Below are 20,910 nucleotides of genomic sequence, written 5' to 3' on the forward strand. Positions count from 1 at the left end.
TTTTTAATAGCAATAAAAATGTAAAAAAAAATGCACCAAATTAATTGAGAAATCTCCAGGAAAATGAGTGCATCTACCTACATCAGTAATAAAATGTGTGGTTTTTTTTACAATGTTTGACTAGGTGAAAAGGTTCAAATAACTACAACAATTTATTGTAACTTCTGCCCCACATTCCACTAAATCAGATCAATAAGAGTCTGTCTGAGCCAGCTGTTTGCATACATGCTGAAATGTATGGAGTTATTTTTGAAAAAAATATGCATTTTTCAATGTATTTTTATCCAAGCATAAAGCATGTAGAAATTAGGGTAATCTGATTGACATTTCTGACAACGGATGCCCGAGTTATTGAGGCCATCAGTGAGGTGCAGCATCAGCTAGTCTATCAGCAGCAGATGTTACACTACTGTTGTGTATTGTTAGAATCTCCTATGTTAAGTACAGTGTGGAGTACAATGTCAACTGGGCGATTGCCATGTGGGGGGGGGGGGGGGGGGGCAAACTCAGCAAGACAACCTTGTTGTTGATTTTGCTATGGAAAATATCCCTTTATGTAAAATTATAGTAGTTGTTTTTAAATTTAAAATCAGTCACTCCTAAATCTGTTGTTCTGTTTTCATCTCCAGACTACTTTATAGCTGGTAATCTTCGTGTTATTTGTCCCTGACTTAGCATTTGCCTACTTGTCACATAACCCTTACTCTATTCTATAGGTGTGATTAAAAGTAGTTGCAAACATAGATACATGCAGTTGATAGTCAAAAGATGTAATTACAGTTACTAGTCTTTATACCATAAGTTTGTATGTAAAAGTTTTACAGTATTTTATTTGTGAATATGTTATACAGTAAATAAATTAGGTTTACATTACTTACTGTAAAAACATTGTTCAAATTAAATCTAACTGTTGAGGTGTTAATATACTATCACATAGAAATTTAAGTTTACTATTGACATGTAAAACATTTGGGAACCCTAACTTGCAATAAAGTTGTAGATTTGTAATAATAAATTACAAAAGTCTAAGCATTAACTATTAAATTAAAAGAGGTAAATTTTTTACATTCATAGTTCACACGAAAACAGATGCATCATTTCAAGAGAGGTTTAGATTCACAATGATAAAATTTTATTTATCCAACAATCAGAGTCTAAAGTAAAAACAACAAACTAAGCTTCAGTCAGGTGTGTGTTGAGATGACCAATACCTTCACAGGTAATCAAGAATTTATTCTGTTCTAGATTCTCTACTGTAAATTCAGCCTATGAATGAAAAATGTTGAAAACAAAATTACTTCTTTAACAGGCACAGGAGTGTTGAGACATTTATACATAAAATATCTTTTTAATTTATTGTTAAGAATTAACTGAGATATTCACACATTTTTAAAAATGAAAATTAATTACAATCAGGGTAAAGGTGAGGACAATTAAAAAAACTTACTTTAGTCATTAAACGAGCTACATGTATAGCTGTTTTTGTGTGTAGTGTCAATGGTCCACACAACAATTTTGTTGTTCCTTTGGCTAATGTCATAAGTAAAATCAGCTGAAACAAAAAGTTCAAGAAATTAATTGTTGGTGAAGTATCAATGAATCACTTTGTTAAGCTAATATAAATCAAGAAGGAAAAGTACATGAAATTTAGTTTTTCTAATGTATGATTATAAAAATGTTTTCTATAACAAAATGTTTTTTGAAAAGAAAAACATACTTGATCTTGTAAATACTGATCAACACAACCTCCACTGTGAAGAGCTTCAATTATCTCCCTTGCAGCTGCTTCACCAGTTTCTTCAGCTGGAGACCCTAGGAAGTTTTTCAATAAAGTGATTTAAAGGATACATTACTTTGTACTGGTCAGCTAATTAGGTGCTACTACAATACTACTACCATGTTAATTCACTCTGAAAAGTGTTTGTTCAACAAAAAGTCTAATTTATTATTTGTGTTGTAGAATATTTAAAGAAAAATGAACAGTTCAAGCAAGATCATTAAATTAACCTTAAAATCAATGAAACAGGCTTTGTCCTTTTTAAATTACAAAAAATGAAATTTTTAAATAACAAACTGCAGAAGAAACAAATTTAAAACATATTCTAACATACTGGGTTTTCCTAATGCAGATCCACCAAACAGACAGCCAGTACTTGTTTCTGCAACTATTCTAAAATATAATCAAAGGAATTATTACACTTACAGAAATTAAAATAATGTAATGGCTAATAAATTTTAAAAATAGCATAATACAATATTTTAATTTTTAGTGGATTTGAACAAACAAATCCTAGCATGGATGTAAATCAATTTTCCTTTCATTACCTGACCCTTGATGGAGCAGTTAAGTTTATATGCTCACATGAGCATAGTTTTTAAATAAATTTTGTAGCAAGCACAGATTTTACCATGATTTGAGCAACAGACCTATGTAAGCAATCATGCACCAAATAATGCAAACAAACCAGAACTGTGTTCTTATACATTCCATAGCACAGAGAGTTTTTATTTTGACACTTAAGTGAAGAAAAGACTCAAAAGTTTACTCTTGAGTTGTCTAATGGCTTAAATCTGTATGAGAACATTTTGCCTGACACTGAGAGGTTCCATTGCTTACTACAGGTGATGTAACAAAATAATACCATAACTTTTCTTCACATAATACCATTATGTAATGTAACTGTTAACAAAACTGGAAAAACAAAATCACACTAAAATACAGCTAATCAGTTTTAGCAGTTAATAAATCTAGAGAATAAAAGGGAAAAAAAAAGCTGATCTTGCTGCGACAACCAAGGTACACTTACATTGTTCCTAGGCCAGATCCTATAGCTGCACCGTCAGGTTCTTTTAAGCTTTGCTGTTTTAACTCAACTTTGGGAAAATTCTGTTTCAGTGACCTGCTGATACTTTGAGATACTTTGTTGGAGAGCTGTAAATAAACACAATTTTGTTATTCAATTAAATATCAGAAAAAAATTTAATGTAATATTCTTTCTATTTTAACTGGCACATATAAAAAATGTTGATTAGATCCTTCTACCAAAAATCATGAGGTTTAACAAACAATCAGTCAAGATTTTAAATAGTACAGTAATTTACTAATTTCTTAATGATTTTGAAAATATTTTTGTAAAGCTATTTTTGCAGTTTCATGGTGACAATGCTGTTATCATTTAACCATTACAGAATGTAGTGTATGGTTTACAATTCAGTGGGGCCTCTTTAAGATGTCTAGACAAAATGATGTGGTAGTTTTGATTTCTAGACAAAATTGTATAAGTAGTTTAGATGTTCTGTTTTCTCCTAGACATTTTAAAAATAAAACTGACTCCTTGTGCACCAAAGTCATCAGTCAAGAGTTGCCCAATGTTATATCAATAAACAGATTACTCCTGTAATATACTATACTATACTACTCCTTTTGTAATATACTATTAAACAGATAACTCCTACCCAAACAGTAAATAAAAATGCTGACCAAATGAAGTATGTTTGAACATGGAATAAATTGGTGCCTTACGTGGGCTGGAAGATTGCCAGCAACAAATGATCGGCTGTTGATAAGTACAAGTTCTCCCCGTTGGGTGAGACTGTCACTGACACCAACAAGATATTTTACAGGCTGGGATTTCACTTCAACTTCTCCTCCACCCTTAGGGTAATATCCCCTGAAATAAAACACTTAAGTGTTATTGAAATAATAAATGACCAGATTAATAGCTGTATAAAGTTGTCTCACTAAATCTTCTAAAACTGATCTAATTCAAATTTTGTGAAAGGGAAAAATAAAATAAAATTGCATTACTAATTCTTTTCTCTGAAATTGATGTGCATTCAAAACAAGCATAATCAGTTTAACTAAATGTTAGAACCCCCCCCCCCCCCCCCCCATTGATGGAGATGGATTCAGCATAACTAGTTATAAAAATAAGTATTCATTAAAATACTGATAGTGATTACTGAAGGATATTTTTAACATTATATGATGTTTTATAACGGAAATAGTGTTTTTTATATTTTATTTTTAATTTAAACCTAACTTATAACTAGTTTATATAAGTTTGAATAAGTTTGCCCTTACGCAGTTAATAAAGAACTTATCTTTCATCCCATTACTTAAAACTATACATTTTGTGAAAAAAAATCTGTCTTTCATTATTTTTTATTACCTTCGCTTTATATCAACATCAAAATGCATTCCAAACCTTTCAGCAATAGGTTTAAATATCTGTCAGAAAAAAAATTGTTTTATTCATCATGAATTAAAAAAACTGTTTTAAATGTAGTTAGGTTAGGTTTGCCTGTTGTCCCTCCTGGGACATAGGCCGTATTTGACAACAAACAGGTAAAAAAGTGTTGATTACCAATGTGGTATAGTCAATCTGTGGGGCCATATCACAGTTTGTACCACCCTTAAGTACCAGCGTGCAGGGGCCTGGGGAGAAGAGTAAACAAGGCACGGCTGCTTGCATCAACAGACAGATACTCCTGTTTGAATTAAATACCTTAATGTAAGGCAAACAGGCGAATCTCATCAGAAACTTAAACAGCCTTTAGAAACAGAACTTGTAATTCTTCATTACAAAAGTTTTAAAATAATCTTTTTTGAAAAAAATTTAAATGATCATGCATTAAAAAATATAGTCTTAGCATGAAAATAAGACATGGGGACAATGAAAAGGACAGATAATGTTAAAGGATACATAATTTGTTAATGGTAAGAAAGTTTAAATGTTTATTTCATCAATGAATCAATAAATAAAAATTAAAATTATAAGGCCTATAGCAAAATTAGTATTGGAACATAGCTGTATAACAGGCATGACTTGTTACATATGATTTCAATTAATCTAAAAAGCAGGGATTGATGATCTACATACCCTGCAGTTTTAGTGTCAGCAATAAACTGACCAGCTCCAATTGGACCAGGCTTGAGTGTTATCTCACAGGAACCAACAGAACCATTCTCCAGTCTACCTCCACACAAGTTGGCAATTAAACTCAACCCTGATAGATGTTGTGGTCTGTACAAAAAATTACTTATTACAGCTATTAAACAACATCTTCATATATTTTTTAAAATTCGCATACTATAGGCCTAACATAAAAGCCCTCATTTGCAGAAATATAAAATAAAATACATAACCTTAAACCAGGTTTGTCTCGTCCAGCTCGTATATTTTTAACTCTAATGGGGATTCCCAAAATGCAGGACAAAGCTGCAGCGTTTCTTAAGATTTGGCCACCCTGTCAACAAAAAATAGAAAGTGATTTAAGTATAAACTGTGATAAAAATTAGATGAAACATTTTTTTCTTATGTCATCCTCATTAAATATTCAGTAGTATATCGATTCACTATGAATATTATTTAATGATTTTGTTTCAATGAATATTCTCTTTAGTCAGAATATTAAGGAGTTTTTTCAATATATATGAAAATATAAATAGTAATAATATAATCAGTAATAGAAATTGTGAAACAAGGTTTATTAGTATGCCAGGATATTAATGGAATTTTAGTAAGAGTAGGCTTAATGGCTAATACTTTTTATTTATATACAGAGCACATATTCAATCACAATTTTTTTCTAGTGTAGCTGCCCTGACCTATCCTTAGTCTTAGCAGCAATACCACTGAAACAACCTAGGAACCATATAACTGTCATCAAGCAATTTTTCACCAGGTGTATAATTTTTTTATTATAGACCTACATTATTCCTTGCTTTTCTTAGATTGTAATTTTGCATCTTATAAGCAACAAACATGAACTCTCGCTTTTATTATTCTGAAAGGGTCTAAACTAAAATATAGAAATATGTACATACACCTTCTAATACACTTCCATCTATTACTTGATAACCATCAGAATCAAACTCTTTACTGGGGGCATCTTTTGGCAGAACTTCCATTGCAGTTATAACAAACTTTCATCAACCACCTGAAAATAAAATCTTTTTTATGTTCTCTAACAAAGACTATATGTAAAAAGATAGTGTCCATTTGAAATGCAGTTCCAAGCATCTTATGGCGAGAAAATGTAACATACATCTAACTCTTAATGCCTAGTCCAAAAATAATTAATCATTAATACCATAGGCCTAGCAACTAATTTTTACCAGAAATCAATACTTATTTCTTTTAGAGATAAATTATAAAAAATTATTTTCCAAGTTAGTCAATATATTGACATCACACATTTGAAATGATTTTCAATCTTAATTTCCCCCCCCCCCCACACACACACAAACACTCCCTTATCAACACACTAGATCTACACTTGACTATGACAAAATATCAGACCCCACCCCTAAAATGATGTCACGCCTTGGACTACAACCCTCTCATGGCAGTTTTTTTGTTTTTTAAAACATTAATTTATTTCTAAAATATATTCTAAGCTCGATCAACATTGTGTGTATTAATACATTTTTATTACAATTTACAAAGACAGCCTTTTAAAAATAAGAAAAAAAAACAGCAAAATTATCATTTTTATAATAATAGTTTTTAAAATACAAATGTGTCATCACACTTTCTGAAATCCCTTCCACTCATCACCCTACCCCCACCCCACCTAGGATTGTACCATCATAAATTCATATACAGATCTAGATATACACATTCACAAGGCATAATCAGAATAATGATTCAGATTGTAGCCTACTAGTAGATCTATCAATAGGTCTAAGGGGGTCATCGTTAAATGACATCATGCTTTTTTTTATGATTACCTCCCCACTCCCCTCCATCACACGTCGTCACAAAAAGCCAGTCCCCCCACCCCCTAAAATAATGTCACACCTCAGCCTACAACCCCCCTCAAAATAGATGTTGAATTTTTCTTAAAACATCGATACTTTTCCAAAATCTTGTCTGAACTCTGTCAACATAAGAGTATTTTGATCAATTCCTATTACATTTTATTAAAACCATTTTCTAAAACGCGAAATAACGGCTAAAACTAGTTTTCTAACCTTGCTTTTTTTAAATGCAAAAAGTGACGTCACACCATCTGAACCTCCCCCTCCTCCCCCTGATCACACACCGTCACAAAAATACGGACCCCCCCTCCCCCCTATGAGTGTGATGTCATTTATGGACTACCCCTAAGGCTCTAGAGTACTGTATTATAATATTATTTAATATATATTATATAGGCCTAGCCTATACAATACTATATAAAATATTATCTATATAACTTATTAATTTTTGGCAATTTTTCAGCAGTCTTTTTTTATTTTTTGTGCTTGCTAATGCTATGTCTTTATTACGCAATTGCTTTTTTAAATGCTGTTATTAAATTGTTGTTTTATTTGTTTATTTCAAAACGGCCAATGGGAGAAAAGGTCTCCGTGCCTACTATTGTAACCGTTATTGAATAAATGAATAAATAAAAAAAAGTTTAAATATTAAATAAATCTGAATCATTAGGCCCTACCTAACGACATTAAGATAAAATTAAATGCCGAAATCAGATGGCTTCAGCGCGTTAGACGTTAGCCGTTAGTCGGCTTTAAAACTGCTACAGTCAGTCTTTATCTTTTTTTTTTTTGAAAGGCAAGACGAAGGTAAAATCTTAGTTTAGCGTCGTAAATTCCAACGTAGCTAGTAATGTGCGATGAAGGTAACTAATGAATATTTCTTTCATTTGGCCAAATTTATGTCATATTTTACATAATATAACAGATAATTGAATAACAAATAACAATCCAAGACCAAACCAGTCATAAATATCCTGGAATAAACTTTAAACTACTCCGTTCGAGACAACAATGAGGAAATACAAGCAGCGGCCATGTTTTAAAAACAATAAATTGTCTATTCGCATGTCTTTTGTGTTGATTTTGTGGTTTAATATGATTGTTTTGTATTGCTTTAATATATGCCGGGGGTCGTCCATAAATGACGTCACACTCGTAGGGGGGAGGGGGGGTCCGTAATTTTGTGACGTTGTGTGATGAGGGGGAGGGGGTGGGGGGGTTCAGAAGGTGCGACGTCACACTTTTGCATTTTAAAAAAGCTATGTTAGAAAACGAATTTTAGACGTTATTTTGCGTTTTTAAAAAACTGTTTTAATACATTGTAATAACAATTGATTAAAATACTCTATTTTGACAGAGTTCAGACAAGATTTTGGAAAAATATAGCTGTTTAAAAACAATTCAACTGCAATTTTGAGGGGGGGGTTGTAGGCTGAGGTGTGACGTCATTTTAGGGGGGGGGGTCTGGCTTTTTGTGACGACGTGTGACGGAGGGGAGGGGGGGGGGAGAGGTAAAAATCGTCAAAAAAAAGCGTGACATCATTTATGGATGACCCCCTGTATAGAAATTTTTCTTTTTTTAATATAGTTGACATGAATGACTAATAGACCTTATCAGACTTAATAGTGTGCATCCAAGACCAAAACAATTGTTGGGAGGTCGAACTTTTGAACACTTTATTTGCAGTAAGCAAATCAATATTAGATCGCTCATAAATGACGTCGCTCTTAAGATAGTAATGACAGCGTGCATTATTACAGAGCAAACATATGAACATATTGTTTCAGATAGAAATTGTGATTTGTGGTGGGGAGAGGTTGAATAGAACTCAGCGATGTGATTTTGGAGACGGGTCAGTTTTGTTTTTTTTTTTCGTGAAAACGGGATGGTTGTGGGAGAAAGACCAGCTATAGAAGTATGACGCGTCATTCATTGGTGATCCATTTTCTCAGTGGGGACAAAAGAACTATTAAGAAGGGTCAAGAAATGTAAAACGCTTGCCGAGTCGCATTTCTTGAACCCCACCTTTTTCATTCCCCCACTTAGCACATCGTCACCGAGTTAACGCTCGCACGTGACGTCATGTACCGGTACCGCCGACCGTTAGGCTAATTTTATAGAAAAAAAAAAACAAAAAGCACTGCCGCTTTGACGCTTATGCGACGTTTAATTTGATTACATAAGTTGGTGTTCATTAAACAGCCCCTAACACATCTATCACTCGTCCATTTAAACGTACGTGGTTATTTCTGCAAGCTTGCTGTCTTGAGACTTTCGGCCCTTTAAAAATGTATTAAGCTCCCACCGTATAGAACTAGACTACCCATATTAAGCTCCAAAAGAAGCGTGGTGAAAACAGGATGGCCGTCCGATTTTGAAGCTGCTCTGCACTTTATAAAAAGCACAATAAAAGATAAGATGACACTTATATTAAAGTAAATTATAGTTCTGAATCTTGATACATTAAAAGTGATATTCGGAAATTAAGAGCCAGACAGTCAACATATTTCAATTTAAGTCCAAGAAAATAAATTTCCTCATTTCCTCAAAACAGCATTACTAAATTTTCGCGCAGTTTAGCGAAATTGAATTTAAGTATCTACGTCATCTTACAAAGCGCAATAGCCTACTGGTGCTCTAACGCGGCCCATGCTAATGGCCGTATTCCTAACGCCCAGCATTAGACGCGGCTTATTCGTCGGCAGGCATTTGGTGGCAAGCCTTTTTGACGGGGATAATGTGTTGAGGCCGTTTTGCCAAATGTCTTAAACTATCAGGCTTGCAACATTTGTGATGATTCGTTTTAAGCAAGGTATACGTATACTAATGCTTATTTATCGTTATTTTGATTGAACAAAGCATTATAGAGGTTCTCCATCAACCATCTAGGTATTTTTCCCCGTTCACCTCCTTTCATGAGGCAGACACGTCATAAATTGCAAAGCCGCCTGAGTTGACGTCACAAATCTTCACTCACTCCCGTAGCAAATCATATGTGACATCATTTATGGACAACCCCATATCACTCACTTGGATACTTGATATTGACATTTTGACAACAAAGGATAACCAAAATGTGTCTAGCAGGTGGAGACTTGCGATCGACCATAAATGACAACATGCACTTAAGGGGTGGACTAACTCGTTGTTTTAGATGATGTTTTACGAGGGAAGCTGGTGGATAATACATTTTGTCTCTCTGTATATATAAATGATGACAAACATTTAATGTTGTCAGAATTATGGTTAGAGATCTTAGATAAGGCAGAGTGAAGCGTAATTTTTTACATTATGACTTGTTGTGACATTGACAACAAAAATATGATGGAGGTTGGGGTTTAATTAAGGTAAAGAGAAGTAAAAAAATTTCATAAGTTACGAAAGAATCACTAATTGATGAAAAGAAAAACCTGAAATGAAAATAGTGAACATTCAAACAATAAAAAAAAAACTCAAACTAGATCTATATAGATCTAGTAATAGTAAGATCAAATAAAAATTAGTAAAAAAAACGTGATTTAATACATTGATACAAGTTGCATCTCACAATGCTTCTAGAATTAATAAAGTTTTTTGTTAGGAAATTCAGTTTTTAAAGAGCAGAACTAAAAAAAAAATGCTTTGTAATACGGACTATACAACAAGACAATCATATTTAAATACATTTTCATACGAATAGAAATGAAAGGGAAGCTACTCTAAATAACATTTTCTTAAGATGGCTGCTGTTTTTAATAGCAAATTTACTATCTCGAACAGGGTTGATAAACATTAATTTCAGGATATTTAAATTGATTTAACCATCAATGGTGATCTATTATTCAATTATCTATAATACTTTATCAAAATATACGAAAATATACTCATATTTAATAGCGAGGCTCACTAACTTGAAAGCGTCTATGGTTGCTAACAACAACATGGCGTCCTACACCGGACGCTTAGTTTCGGACATTTTTCTTGTCTGCCCAAGTGACTTTCTAGGAATTCGTTTTTAAAATGTTTACCTCGTGAAAAATGGCGGTTTTTTCACATAATGTAAACAAACTATAAATGGCAGTGCTAAATATGCCAGAGAAACGCTATAAATTGCTTTGGATAATGAAGACCGAAGCTCAAAAAGTGGTGCCGACAAACATTCGTAGATCTTTTTAAATATTAGCTTCTACGATGTAGATCGGAAACCGAAAGTACATCAATATTAGATTTAGCAGTCTGTGTAAAAATAAATCGAATATTACATGCGCTAATTTTTTAAAAAATTCTCCAAAACGGTCACCACCAAAAGTAAAAATTCCATAACCCACGTGACCGCTATTGGGCGGGAGACGTTTGCCTAGGTGGCTCTATCGACTCTTTACTACGTTTGTGTTGTTATTTATGTTGACAAGCGTTAAGTGAATATTTTCCAATTTTGATTTTTACATTGCTGGACAAATTAATTAAGTATTTCGATCTGAACATGGGAAGATAGGAATTAGTTGGTATTTCTGTAAAAGCCCGTAAACCGGTGATCTCGTGGTGAAACGCGATCTCGATACGTCTAGTAAAGTCTAGGTGCTAAATTATTTACTTGATTTTATTATTACTAATTACGACTTGATCGAATTATAGTTAATATTATTTTCATTTGCTTTCATTTTTTATATAATTGATTATTATGATTTAGATCCAGAAGGACTAGGCTAATAAATTATAATAATCATATTAGAGGACAGCCTGCATAAACAAAAGTTGATCTAGATCTAGTTGACACAGTACTTGGACTTGCGCACACGCTCGCGTGACGAAAGAACGCAAGCGGGCTCGTGACGAATTTGCATAATTTTTCACTCACAAGTGATCAACGTTAATGTGATAGGCGTAGCCTAACAATCTTTAAATAGATCTAGACACCAGCTCTAGATACAAATTTAAGTATTAAAACTCCGCCTGGATATGTCTAGCTTCGGACGGGCGATGTTTCTCTCGTTGACAAAACAACGCGAGCGAGCCGTCACTACGCACAGCCTATGAGTGGCGATGTTTGGAATGCATTTCTCGCTCACATGTGATGAAATTTAATGCAACGACAGTTTTAAAAATAAAAACAGATATTTTATTATGTCTATATAGATCTACTTTTTTTTAATATTTAAAACTCAGCCTGGACAAAGCTTCCATGCTGGATAAGGGAGGAGGGTTAGATTCCGCCGTTAACTCAATCTATTATTATTAGGCCTAATTGTCTAATTAAACATTCCTATTTACACTGATTAATCAAGACTGAATAAAAGTGAAAATGAATACCTTTAAAAAGTTTAGATCTAGTCTATATATTTTTAAACATTTATACGTGATTTTTTTTGGTTCATTCCTTTGGCGTTTACTAGAAATACAGTAAATTGATTACATAACCAAGTTACGAGTATCCTTTCGATTTCGTTTTATTGCAGCATACCTCCACTTCCCCCTCCCCACACATGATCCTTACGAACCTCCTTGGTCGTTTTCAGGTCAACTTTAGGAACCAGATCTTTGAATGGTTGTCATGGAAAAATCTTTCCCAGCTAAGCTGTATGGCACCAATAATTAAAATCATGTATTTTAGTTCAAAATGAGCTAAAATCATCAAATGTAGTGCCTGGTTAGTTAGAGAAATATCTCTAGCTTTTATTGGTATTGGTTAAAAAAATAAATAATTAAAATTAAGATTTAGTGAGCCTCTCTAATATTTAATGACATATTCATTGGTAATCTATCGTTTTAGGTACGTAAAATCCCCTGCAACTAGTAATGTGAAAAACAGGTGACTCCTTACATTTTAATAATTATTTCACATTTTGAGGAGGATTTATGTTTTGAAAAATACAAAAATGTTTCCTTGTTTCATTTAGGCCTATGTACCTGTTTTTAAACAACTGAATTGAAACTTTTCAGTAATAAATGAACACCAGCCATGTTTCCAACAGATGCAACCATGCTCATTTACTATAGCAGCCATCTTGTTAAAGTTTTTTTTTATAGACTAATAGCGCGAGATTCAGGCGGAAGTCACTCTATTTTACAAATGGCTGCTGTTTATATAGCAAATCTTGCTTGCAGACACTGCTGTTTAAAGTTAATTTCTGGCCTATATTGATATATTTAGCCATTGATTTAGGTTTATTATCCATTTATCTATAATATTTGACACAAACGTATCACAATAAACTTCTATTAAAGCCTTGACAATGAGGTAACGTTTTCGTACATTAATAGCTGCTGGCGATTTTACGTACCCAAAACGATAGATTACCTATTCATTAATTCACTCTCTCCTTCATTACTAGTTTTGGCCGAATTTACGACGCTAAACTAAGATTTTACCAAGACGAATTTTACGATTTGTTTTCAACTGGTTTAATAAGCTACACAAACTCTGTAGTATATGCCTCCTACTGTACAACTGTGGCTACTAGATGTAGATTCTTGACAGATCTAACAATCTAACAGTGAAGTTTACATTTACTTGCCACCGATACAAAATTTTGTTAGAGTGCTCTTTTCTTGCTTCGGTTTCTGGGTTGCCATATATGATGTATCTAGATGCGAAGTAATTTGATCTATCTATTGCATTAATTTTGGCATAAAGTTAAGAAAATGCTGAAATATGTAGATCTATTTGTATCCAATACATATGATTTTATTCCAGACAATATGTCGGCTGGAGATTCAACTTGGGTTTTAATATATAGGGGAGCGGAATCTTTGACCAAATTTTGGCACTTTTTCTAAATTAAAATTAGACCTATTCTTGTACTTTTTATCTGACTTGTTTATAACCAGCAGACTTACTACACTAAACATTTTACAAATTTTACGAAATCTTATCTTACAGACAAGGTTCTAGTTTATAATTTAAAAGGCCTAATTTCATATTCTTTAAAGGCTACAATTTCCCCCTTTGCAGTTCAATTGACTGATGAGTGATTATGAATTCATAAAAACTACTTACTTGTCACTCAAGTTCTCAACTCTCACTCAGCAGACTTTATTTATTAGCCTGACTTGACTTAGAGGTTAGAATATAAAACATCGGTAATCTATTTTTTATATTGACAATATCAATATAAATATTGTCAATACTCTCAGTAGTAAAGTGTACTTAGTGAAGTGTAGATCTAGTAATTTAGTAGGCCTAACGTATTGGGATTGGCCTAATGATAGTTATATTATAGTAGGCCTAATTAGTAATTACACTAGGCCCTAATTATAATATATTAATATAAAATATATAATCTAGGTCTAGTAATAGTTATAGCAGGGGTTCCCAACCTTTTTTTTACTCTAGAGCACATTCTGAAATATCTGTAGGGTGGCAGGCACCACCTATTTTAAATCGACAAACTCCTTCCAGAGGCGTAGCGACCCTCCCCGTCACCCGGGGACAAAACTTTCTATTTGCACCCCTCCCTCAAACATTCGATTTGCACCCCCCCCCCTCAAACTTTCGATTTCCATCCCCTTCAACCTTTCAATAATGTTTATGAAAAAAATTCTGTCTCTGTCGAATAGTGAGAGGAGGGCACATACGAATTGTTCGGCGGGCGCCATTGCGTCCGCGGGCACAGGGTTGGGAACCCCTGAGTTATAGTGTAGTAGTACTAAACTACTGTAAAGTCAGTTAAGTAGTACAGTTGTACACAGAGACACTTGTAGACTTTACGGGACTCTACAGTGAAACTCTAGTCAATGGTCAGTTAACTAACTTACTACAAGACTAACTAATATCAGTAGTAGTTATATTATTAAACTGGTCAATATTTTGAGTGGATCCTTTAAATCTCTAGTAGAGCAGTAATCGGCCTGGCCTCAACCAACTGGTGGGCTTTTTGCATAGAGATAGCTAAATATTAACTCATAGCAAACTCATCACTAAATTATATTTTTATCATTTTTTATTATATAATTAATTTGACACTGGCAATTTTCCTGCTTTTGCCCTAACTTAACTAAGAGAAATTATAATCTAAACAAAAAACTATATGGGGCACCCGCTGATCTGGAGACCACATCCCAGTTCATACATGAAGTTGGGCTTGTTGTTTAAATCCTCCATCATATACTAAATTAAGAAGAAGAGAAGAAGATAATCTAAGCAGATATTACACCAGACTAGGTCTCCCTAGTTAAATTTTGTTTTGTTTGATTTAATGTTTTAAAACTATATAACATGCATACACTTTTTTGTATAGTTTATATTTTATTACTGTAACGCCTGTCTTAAATTTGACTTTTATTCTATAGCTCCTGAATAAAAAATACTTGATACACAAGTTATAACAATCATGGCTAGTTGTTGCCATGGTCACAGCCACAATGATAGCAATCATAGTCACGGAGGAGGAGGTTCTGGAGGGCATGGACACAGTCATGGCCCTTCAGATGCAAGTGATGCTGAAAACCTAAAGGCTCAAGAATTTAATTTATATCTGAAGATCAGAATGGATGATCTAACATGTCTTAATGAAACAGAAGATGGTTCTGGGAAGTTGGTTTTCCGAGCATTTGAAGAAAGGCTGGATCAGTCAAAGGTACGTTAGTTTTATTGTTAAATAATGTACTGTATTGAAAAGTATATTTTATAGCGTTGATAAACAGACTGAACAATTTTTTCATTATAAGCGATTGTTACAAATAGACCCAATATTGATCATATAATTTTATTTCCATAACTAATAGTTACAAATTAAAAGCTTTTTCTAAAAAAGAATAAACAAAAAACTTTTAAAGTTAAATTAAACCCTTGGCTTGTGGTAAATCTAGCATGGTTAGATTACCAGACCTGAATTTTAAAGTAACATTTTTCCATTCTTGTTTCTTTAGTTTGTTGCAAGTGATGTAGATGAAGAGCTACTCTTTAATATCCCGTGAGTAATTAGTTAAGACTGGCTTGTTAGCCATTTTGTTCAGTGATTGAAATGAAGTTTATTATTTTAGAGTAGTTAATCATTATATATTTTTATTGTTAACTTTGGATAAATCAGTTTTAACTAAAACAAATTTCTAATTTTTTAGTTTTCAGGGATCTGTTAAACTTAAAGGTTTATTGATTATCGGAGGAGAGCAAGAGACACACCCAAATAAAATGCGACTGTTTAAGAATAGGCCTAATATGTCATTTGAAGATGCACATGCTAAACCTGATCAGGAATTTGATGTACATGTAGATCAGGAGGGATGTATTGAGTACAAACCTATGTAAGCATCACATTGATTTCATTTTATTTAGTTAGTTTCAGTTGCTTGAATTATTTATTCCTGAGTTGTGTTTTTTAGTTTCTTTGTTGTTGTTTTTTTTGCACTGTATACATTTTGCACTGTATAAATGTTTATATATTTTTGTTTGTATTTAGAGTGGCAAGGTTCAGTGATGTTCAACATTTGTCCATACATTTCCCGAGTAATCACGGCCATTCAGATAGGACAGAAGTGTTTTACATTGGTCTCAAGGGGGACTTCACAGAGGTGTGTGTTGTTAGTTTTATCCTATTTCTTTTACAGCATTTTATTTTCTTGAAACAGAAATCTCATACAAACTTATTCAATCTTAAGAAATTAGAAATAGCAGGTTATTACCTCCCCTGCAATGGAAAAAAAATTCTTTACTGAACAATTTGGTACTATGGGTTAATCAATATATTTATCAAAATTCATTAACTATTATATCAAATATTATTTTGCCATTATCTGTGAAACCAAATTCATGAATATAAAAATTCTGAGTTGATTTTCTGTTATTACACAGCACAACTTAAATGTGAAGTTCTTGTAAAAGCAAACACATTTAATGTCTCCAATAAATCTTTACTTTTGTAGAAAATTAATTTCCTTTGTAAATATTTCTACAACACTTGAGGTTATCATCAAAACAATATGTAGATAGTAGATTTACAAACAAAAATATTACTCTTTCTTAAAGAATTCAAAAAATGAATTCAAACTTTAAAGCATAATAATATAATTAATGTTTTTTTCTGTTTCTAAATGAATATGAATTTTATAACTTTCATGTTGATATAAAGTATTTAACTACCAATTGTAAATGTTGTTTAACCAGGCACATCACCATGAAGTGACCATCACAGCCTATGAATCAAGAGCTAACCCAGCTGACCACAAAACCAGTTCCCTCAACCAAGTCAATCAAATGATTTCATAAATTCATGCTCTCTCTTTTTATTTTAGGATCACTGTTTGCTAAATTATAACCAGTATTTGGTTTCTGATAATGAATTAAGTTTTAAATTTATGATGTGCTTTTAAGCAATTAAAAACAGCCAACCCTTAAGTATGGACAATATTTTGACTCCCTGGTATTGTCTCCCTTACAATGTTATTAACATTTTTTTGTCAAGATTTATTTCTGTCCACTTTGTTCTTGATCACAGATAGCTACAAATTATCATTTGTAACTACTTTCATAATTTTAATTTTTTAAAAAGTATTTTAACTGACAGAAAAATGTTCTCTTAATCTTTTAATAAAATGAAGGATATTTTTAGGTTTGAAAGCATTCTTTATTTTCTATGAAAAAAATGTTCCAGTCCTATTGTTGATTGTTGTACATACAAACTGTTCAATAAACTTATTTAATTGTTGGTTTATTGTTATGTTCACTGTTTGAAAAAAAATGTTTGCAACTGGCAGTTAAGGTAAACTTTGCTGCATTTACTGGGTTAGTACTGGTCACTTTTGCTGCTTTAAAACATGCTGTTAAGTTTTACATTTTCTTTCATGTGTCGTGATCTACTGAGCTCTGTCTAAATTATTTGTTTAACAGTATGTGATTTAGTCATGTTTAGTGTGATGTGGATCTTTATCTGCTGTAGTCATATTTACTGTGATGTGGATCTTAGTATCTGCTGTAGTCATGTCTACTGTGATGTGGATCTTTATCTGCTGTAGTCATGTCTACTGTGATGTGGATCTTTATCTGCTGTAGTCATGTTTAGTGTGATGTGGATCTTTATCTGCTGTAGTCATGTTTAGTGTGATGTGGATCTTAGGATCTGCTGTAGTCATGTTTAGTGTGATGTGGATCTTTATCTGCTGTAGTCACGTTTAGTGTGATGTGGATCTTTATCTGCTGTAGTCATGTCTACTGTGATGTGGATCTTTATCTGCTGTAGTCATGTTTAGTGTGATGTGGATCTTAGGATCTGCTGTAGTCATGTTTAGTGTGATGTGGATCTTTATCTGCTGTAGTCATGTTTAGTGTGATGTGGATCTTTATCTGCTGTAGTTGTGTTTAGTGTGATGTGGATCTTTATCTGCTGTAGTTGTGTTTAGTGTGATGTGGATCTTAGGATCTGCTGTAGTCATGTTTAGTGTGATGTGGATCTTTATCTGCTGTAGTCATGTTTAGTGTGATGTGGATCTTTATCTGCTGTAGTTGTGTTTAGTGTGATGTGGATCTTTATCTGCTGTAGTCACGTTTAGTGTGATGTGGATCTTTATCTGCTGTAGTCATGTCTACTGTGATGTGGATCTTTATCTGCTGTAGTCATGTTTAGTGTGATGTGGATCTTTATCTGCTGTAGTCATGTTTACTGTGATGTGGATCTTTATCTGCTGTAGTCATGTCTACTGTGATGTGGATCTTTATCTGCTGTAGTCATGTTTAGTGTGTTGTGGATCTTTATCTGCTGTAGTCATGTTTAGTGTGATGTGGATCTTTATCTGCTGTAGTCATGTTTAGTGTGATGTGGATCTTTATCTGCTGTAGTCATGTCTACTGTGATGTGGATCTTTATCTGCTGTAGTCATGTTTTGTGTGATGTGGATCTTTATCTGCTGTAGTCATGTTTAGTGTGATGTGGATCTTTATCTGCTGTAGTCATGTCTACTGTGATGTGGATCTTTATCTGCTGTAGTCATGTTTAGTGTGTTGTGGATCTTAGTATCTGCTGTAGTCATGTTTAGTGTGATGTGGATCTTTATCTGCTGTTGTCATGTCTACTGTGATGTGGATCTTTATCTGCTGTAGTCATGTTTACTGTGATGTAGATCTTTATCTACTGTAGTCATGTTTAGTGTGATGTGGATCTTAGTATCTGCTGTAGTCATGTTTTGTGTGATGTGGATCTTTATCTGCTGTAGATCTTTATCTGCTGTAGTCATGTTTAGTGTGATGTGGATCTTTATCTGCTGTAGTCATGTTTACTGTGATGTGGATCTTTATCTACTGTAGTCATGTTTAGTGTGATGTGGATCTTTATCTGCTGTAGTCATGTTTAGTGTGATGTGGATCTTAGTATCTGCTGTAGTCATGTTTACTGTGATGTGGATCTTTATCTGCTGTAGTCATGTTTAGTGTGATGTGGATCTTAGTATCTGCTGTAGTCATGTTTACTGTGATGTGGATCTTTATCTGCTGTAGTCATGTTTAGTGTGATGTGGATCTTTATCTGCTGTAGTCATGTTTAGTGTGATGTGGATCTTTATCTGCTGTAGTCATGTTTAGTGTGATGTGGATCTTTATCTGCTGTAGTCATGTTTAGTGTGATGTGGATCTTTATCTGCTGTTGTCATGTCTACTGTGATGTGGATCTTTATCTGCTGTAGTCATGTTTACTGTGATGTGGATCTTTATCTACTGTAGTCATGTTTAGTGTGATGTGGATCTTTATCTGCTGTAGTCATGTTTTGTGTGATGTGGATCTTTATCTGTCATGTTTAGTGTGATGTGGATCTTAGTATCTGCTGTATGCATGTTTTGTGTGATGTGGATCTTTATCTGCTGTAGATCTTTATCTGCTGTAGTCACGTTTAGTGTGATGTGGATCTTTATCTGCTGTATGCATGTTTTGTTTGATGTGGATCTTTATCTGCTGTATGCATGTTTTGTTTGATGTGGATCTTTATCTGCTGTAGTCATGTTTAGTGTGATCTGGATCTTTATCTGCTGTATGCATGTTTACTGTGATCTGGATCTTTATCTGCTGTATGCATGTTTACTGTGATCTGGATCTTAGTATCTGCTGTATGCATGTTTTGTTTGATGTGGATCTTTATCTGCTGTAGTCATGTCTACTGTGATGTGGATCTTTATCTGCTGTATGCATGTTTACTGTGATCTGGATCTTAGTATCTGCTGTATGCATGTTTTGTTTCATATGGATCTTTATCTGCTGTATGCATGTTTTGTTTGATGTGGATCTTAGTGTCAGCTGTGTTGTGTTTAGAGTATCTGTTGAAGGCAAGTTTAGTGTGAAGTGATAGTTTAAAAAGACAATAATTATTTTACCAATTAAATAACTATCCATATTCACCAAAATTGAAGTACAAATGATAACACCAAGAAAGAAGGCTACATTGTTTTTGTATTCTTGGTTCAGATGATAAAAGCAAGGTTCTATGTTTTTATAATCAGGGCTGCTTTCAGACATTTTTCTCTTGAGGAGGTATAGACAATGGTTAAATAATTTATTGTTTCACTTTTTTGGATCGGGAGAAGGAGGGGGAGGGGGGCGTAAGCGGGGAGACCCATAATAGAAACAGTTTGCAAACATTGTAAGAACTCTACACTTTCAATAGGTTTAACGTTAGCTACAAAAAATTGTTCAATGTCTCGAATGTGAAAAATCTAAAAATAAATAAAAAGTTGTGGTTTCTGCAGCAGGCTTCGTTCCTAATTGAGCCACAGAATGTGTGTTCCAGCACCAGCAGACGTCAGTTCCAAATCTGGCTCACCCGATCGATATCGCTTCTCCTTTTAAGGCAGACGTCGCGGTGAGCCTTAGTTTCGTCGGACAGGTGTTCTGTAACAGCAATTATTGCAGACGTCTGACATACGTCACGTTACAAAAAAACTAACCGCGCGGAACATCAGCGTTGTCTTGTGTGAGCGGCTGTCGTCTGCCGGTACCACGTGGTTCCAGAGCGGGGAGACACACCTACCGCGTCGCTGTGTAGATGGTGCTCGGCATCATTGATTGAACTCTTAACTTCGACCTTAGTCTATACAATATAAAAGCTCCCCCCGCGTCTGATTCTGCGCAAATTCCAGCGAGACCTGCATTTACTGTACTCATAAGTTTATTCGTTTATTTTGGAAGGTTTTTTTTCTTTCTAAATATTTTGCTTTAAAGTACCGTATTTGTGCCAGCGAGGATTTGAA

General features: G+C 33.7%; 2 protein-coding genes across 5 annotated transcripts; one reads left to right on the forward strand and one right to left on the reverse strand.

Annotated features, from left to right (window-relative positions):
• Positions 1 to 1,078: 1,078 nt before the first annotated feature.
• On the reverse strand, positions 1,079 to 13,257 carry LOC131932020 (RNA 3'-terminal phosphate cyclase). 3 transcript variants are annotated; one of them, XM_059288904.1, is made up of 12 exons: positions 13,167 to 13,257; positions 5,831 to 5,943; positions 5,150 to 5,250; positions 4,884 to 5,027; positions 4,368 to 4,491; positions 4,173 to 4,231; positions 3,524 to 3,671; positions 2,808 to 2,932; positions 2,112 to 2,170; positions 1,718 to 1,812; positions 1,448 to 1,552; positions 1,079 to 1,266 (listed from the first exon to the last, which is right to left on the reverse strand). In XM_059288904.1, exons 2-12 carry the CDS (start codon positions 5,912 to 5,914, stop codon positions 1,174 to 1,176), a joined length of 1,137 nt encoding a protein of 378 aa, XP_059144887.1. In that variant the 5' UTR covers positions 5,915 to 5,943; positions 13,167 to 13,257; the 3' UTR covers positions 1,079 to 1,173. The 3 variants fall into 3 exon arrangements, with proteins under 3 accessions (XP_059144887.1, XP_059144885.1, XP_059144888.1); XM_059288902.1 differs by having other exon boundaries at positions 13,188 to 13,221; XM_059288905.1 differs by having other exon boundaries at positions 13,116 to 13,214.
• Positions 13,258 to 13,572: 315 nt separating this feature from the next.
• On the forward strand, positions 13,573 to 17,149 carry LOC131932019 (PITH domain-containing protein CG6153). 2 transcript variants are annotated; one of them, XM_059288901.1, is made up of 6 exons: positions 13,573 to 13,631; positions 15,036 to 15,322; positions 15,615 to 15,658; positions 15,807 to 15,989; positions 16,145 to 16,256; positions 16,849 to 17,149. In XM_059288901.1, exons 2-6 carry the CDS (start codon positions 15,077 to 15,079, stop codon positions 16,948 to 16,950), a joined length of 687 nt encoding a protein of 228 aa, XP_059144884.1. In that variant the 5' UTR covers positions 13,573 to 13,631; positions 15,036 to 15,076; the 3' UTR covers positions 16,951 to 17,149. The 2 variants fall into 2 exon arrangements, with proteins under 2 accessions (XP_059144884.1, XP_059144883.1); XM_059288900.1 differs by having other exon boundaries at positions 13,579 to 13,807.
• The last annotated feature ends 3,761 nt before the right edge of the window (positions 17,150 to 20,910 follow it).

The sequence above is a fragment of the Physella acuta genome, unplaced genomic scaffold (genome assembly GCF_028476545.2).
Source record: "Physella acuta isolate Inbredline_101_S28 unplaced genomic scaffold, ASM2847654v3 ptg002075l, whole genome shotgun sequence".
Lineage (NCBI taxonomy): Eukaryota > Metazoa > Mollusca > Gastropoda > Physidae > Physella > Physella acuta.

Coding starts and splice junctions, on each gene's coding strand:
- LOC131932019 (XM_059288901.1), top strand. CDS start 15,077: ATGGCTAGTTGTTGCCATGGTCACAGCCACAATGATAGCAATCATAGT. Junction 15,990..16,144: donor TGTATTGAGTACAAACCTAT/GTAAGCATCACA, acceptor GTTTGTATTTAG/AGTGGCAAGGTTCAGTGATG. Junction 16,257..16,848: donor TCAAGGGGGACTTCACAGAG/GTGTGTGTTGTT, acceptor TTGTTTAACCAG/GCACATCACCATGAAGTGAC.
- LOC131932020 (XM_059288904.1), bottom strand. CDS start 5,914: ATGGAAGTTCTGCCAAAAGATGCCCCCAGTAAAGAGTTTGATTCTGAT. Junction 4,232..4,367: donor AGATTGACTATACCACATTG/GTAATCAACACT, acceptor TTTTTCTGACAG/ATATTTAAACCTATTGCTGA. Junction 1,553..1,717: donor ATCAGTATTTACAAGATCAA/GTATGTTTTTCT, acceptor TTTTTGTTTCAG/CTGATTTTACTTATGACATT.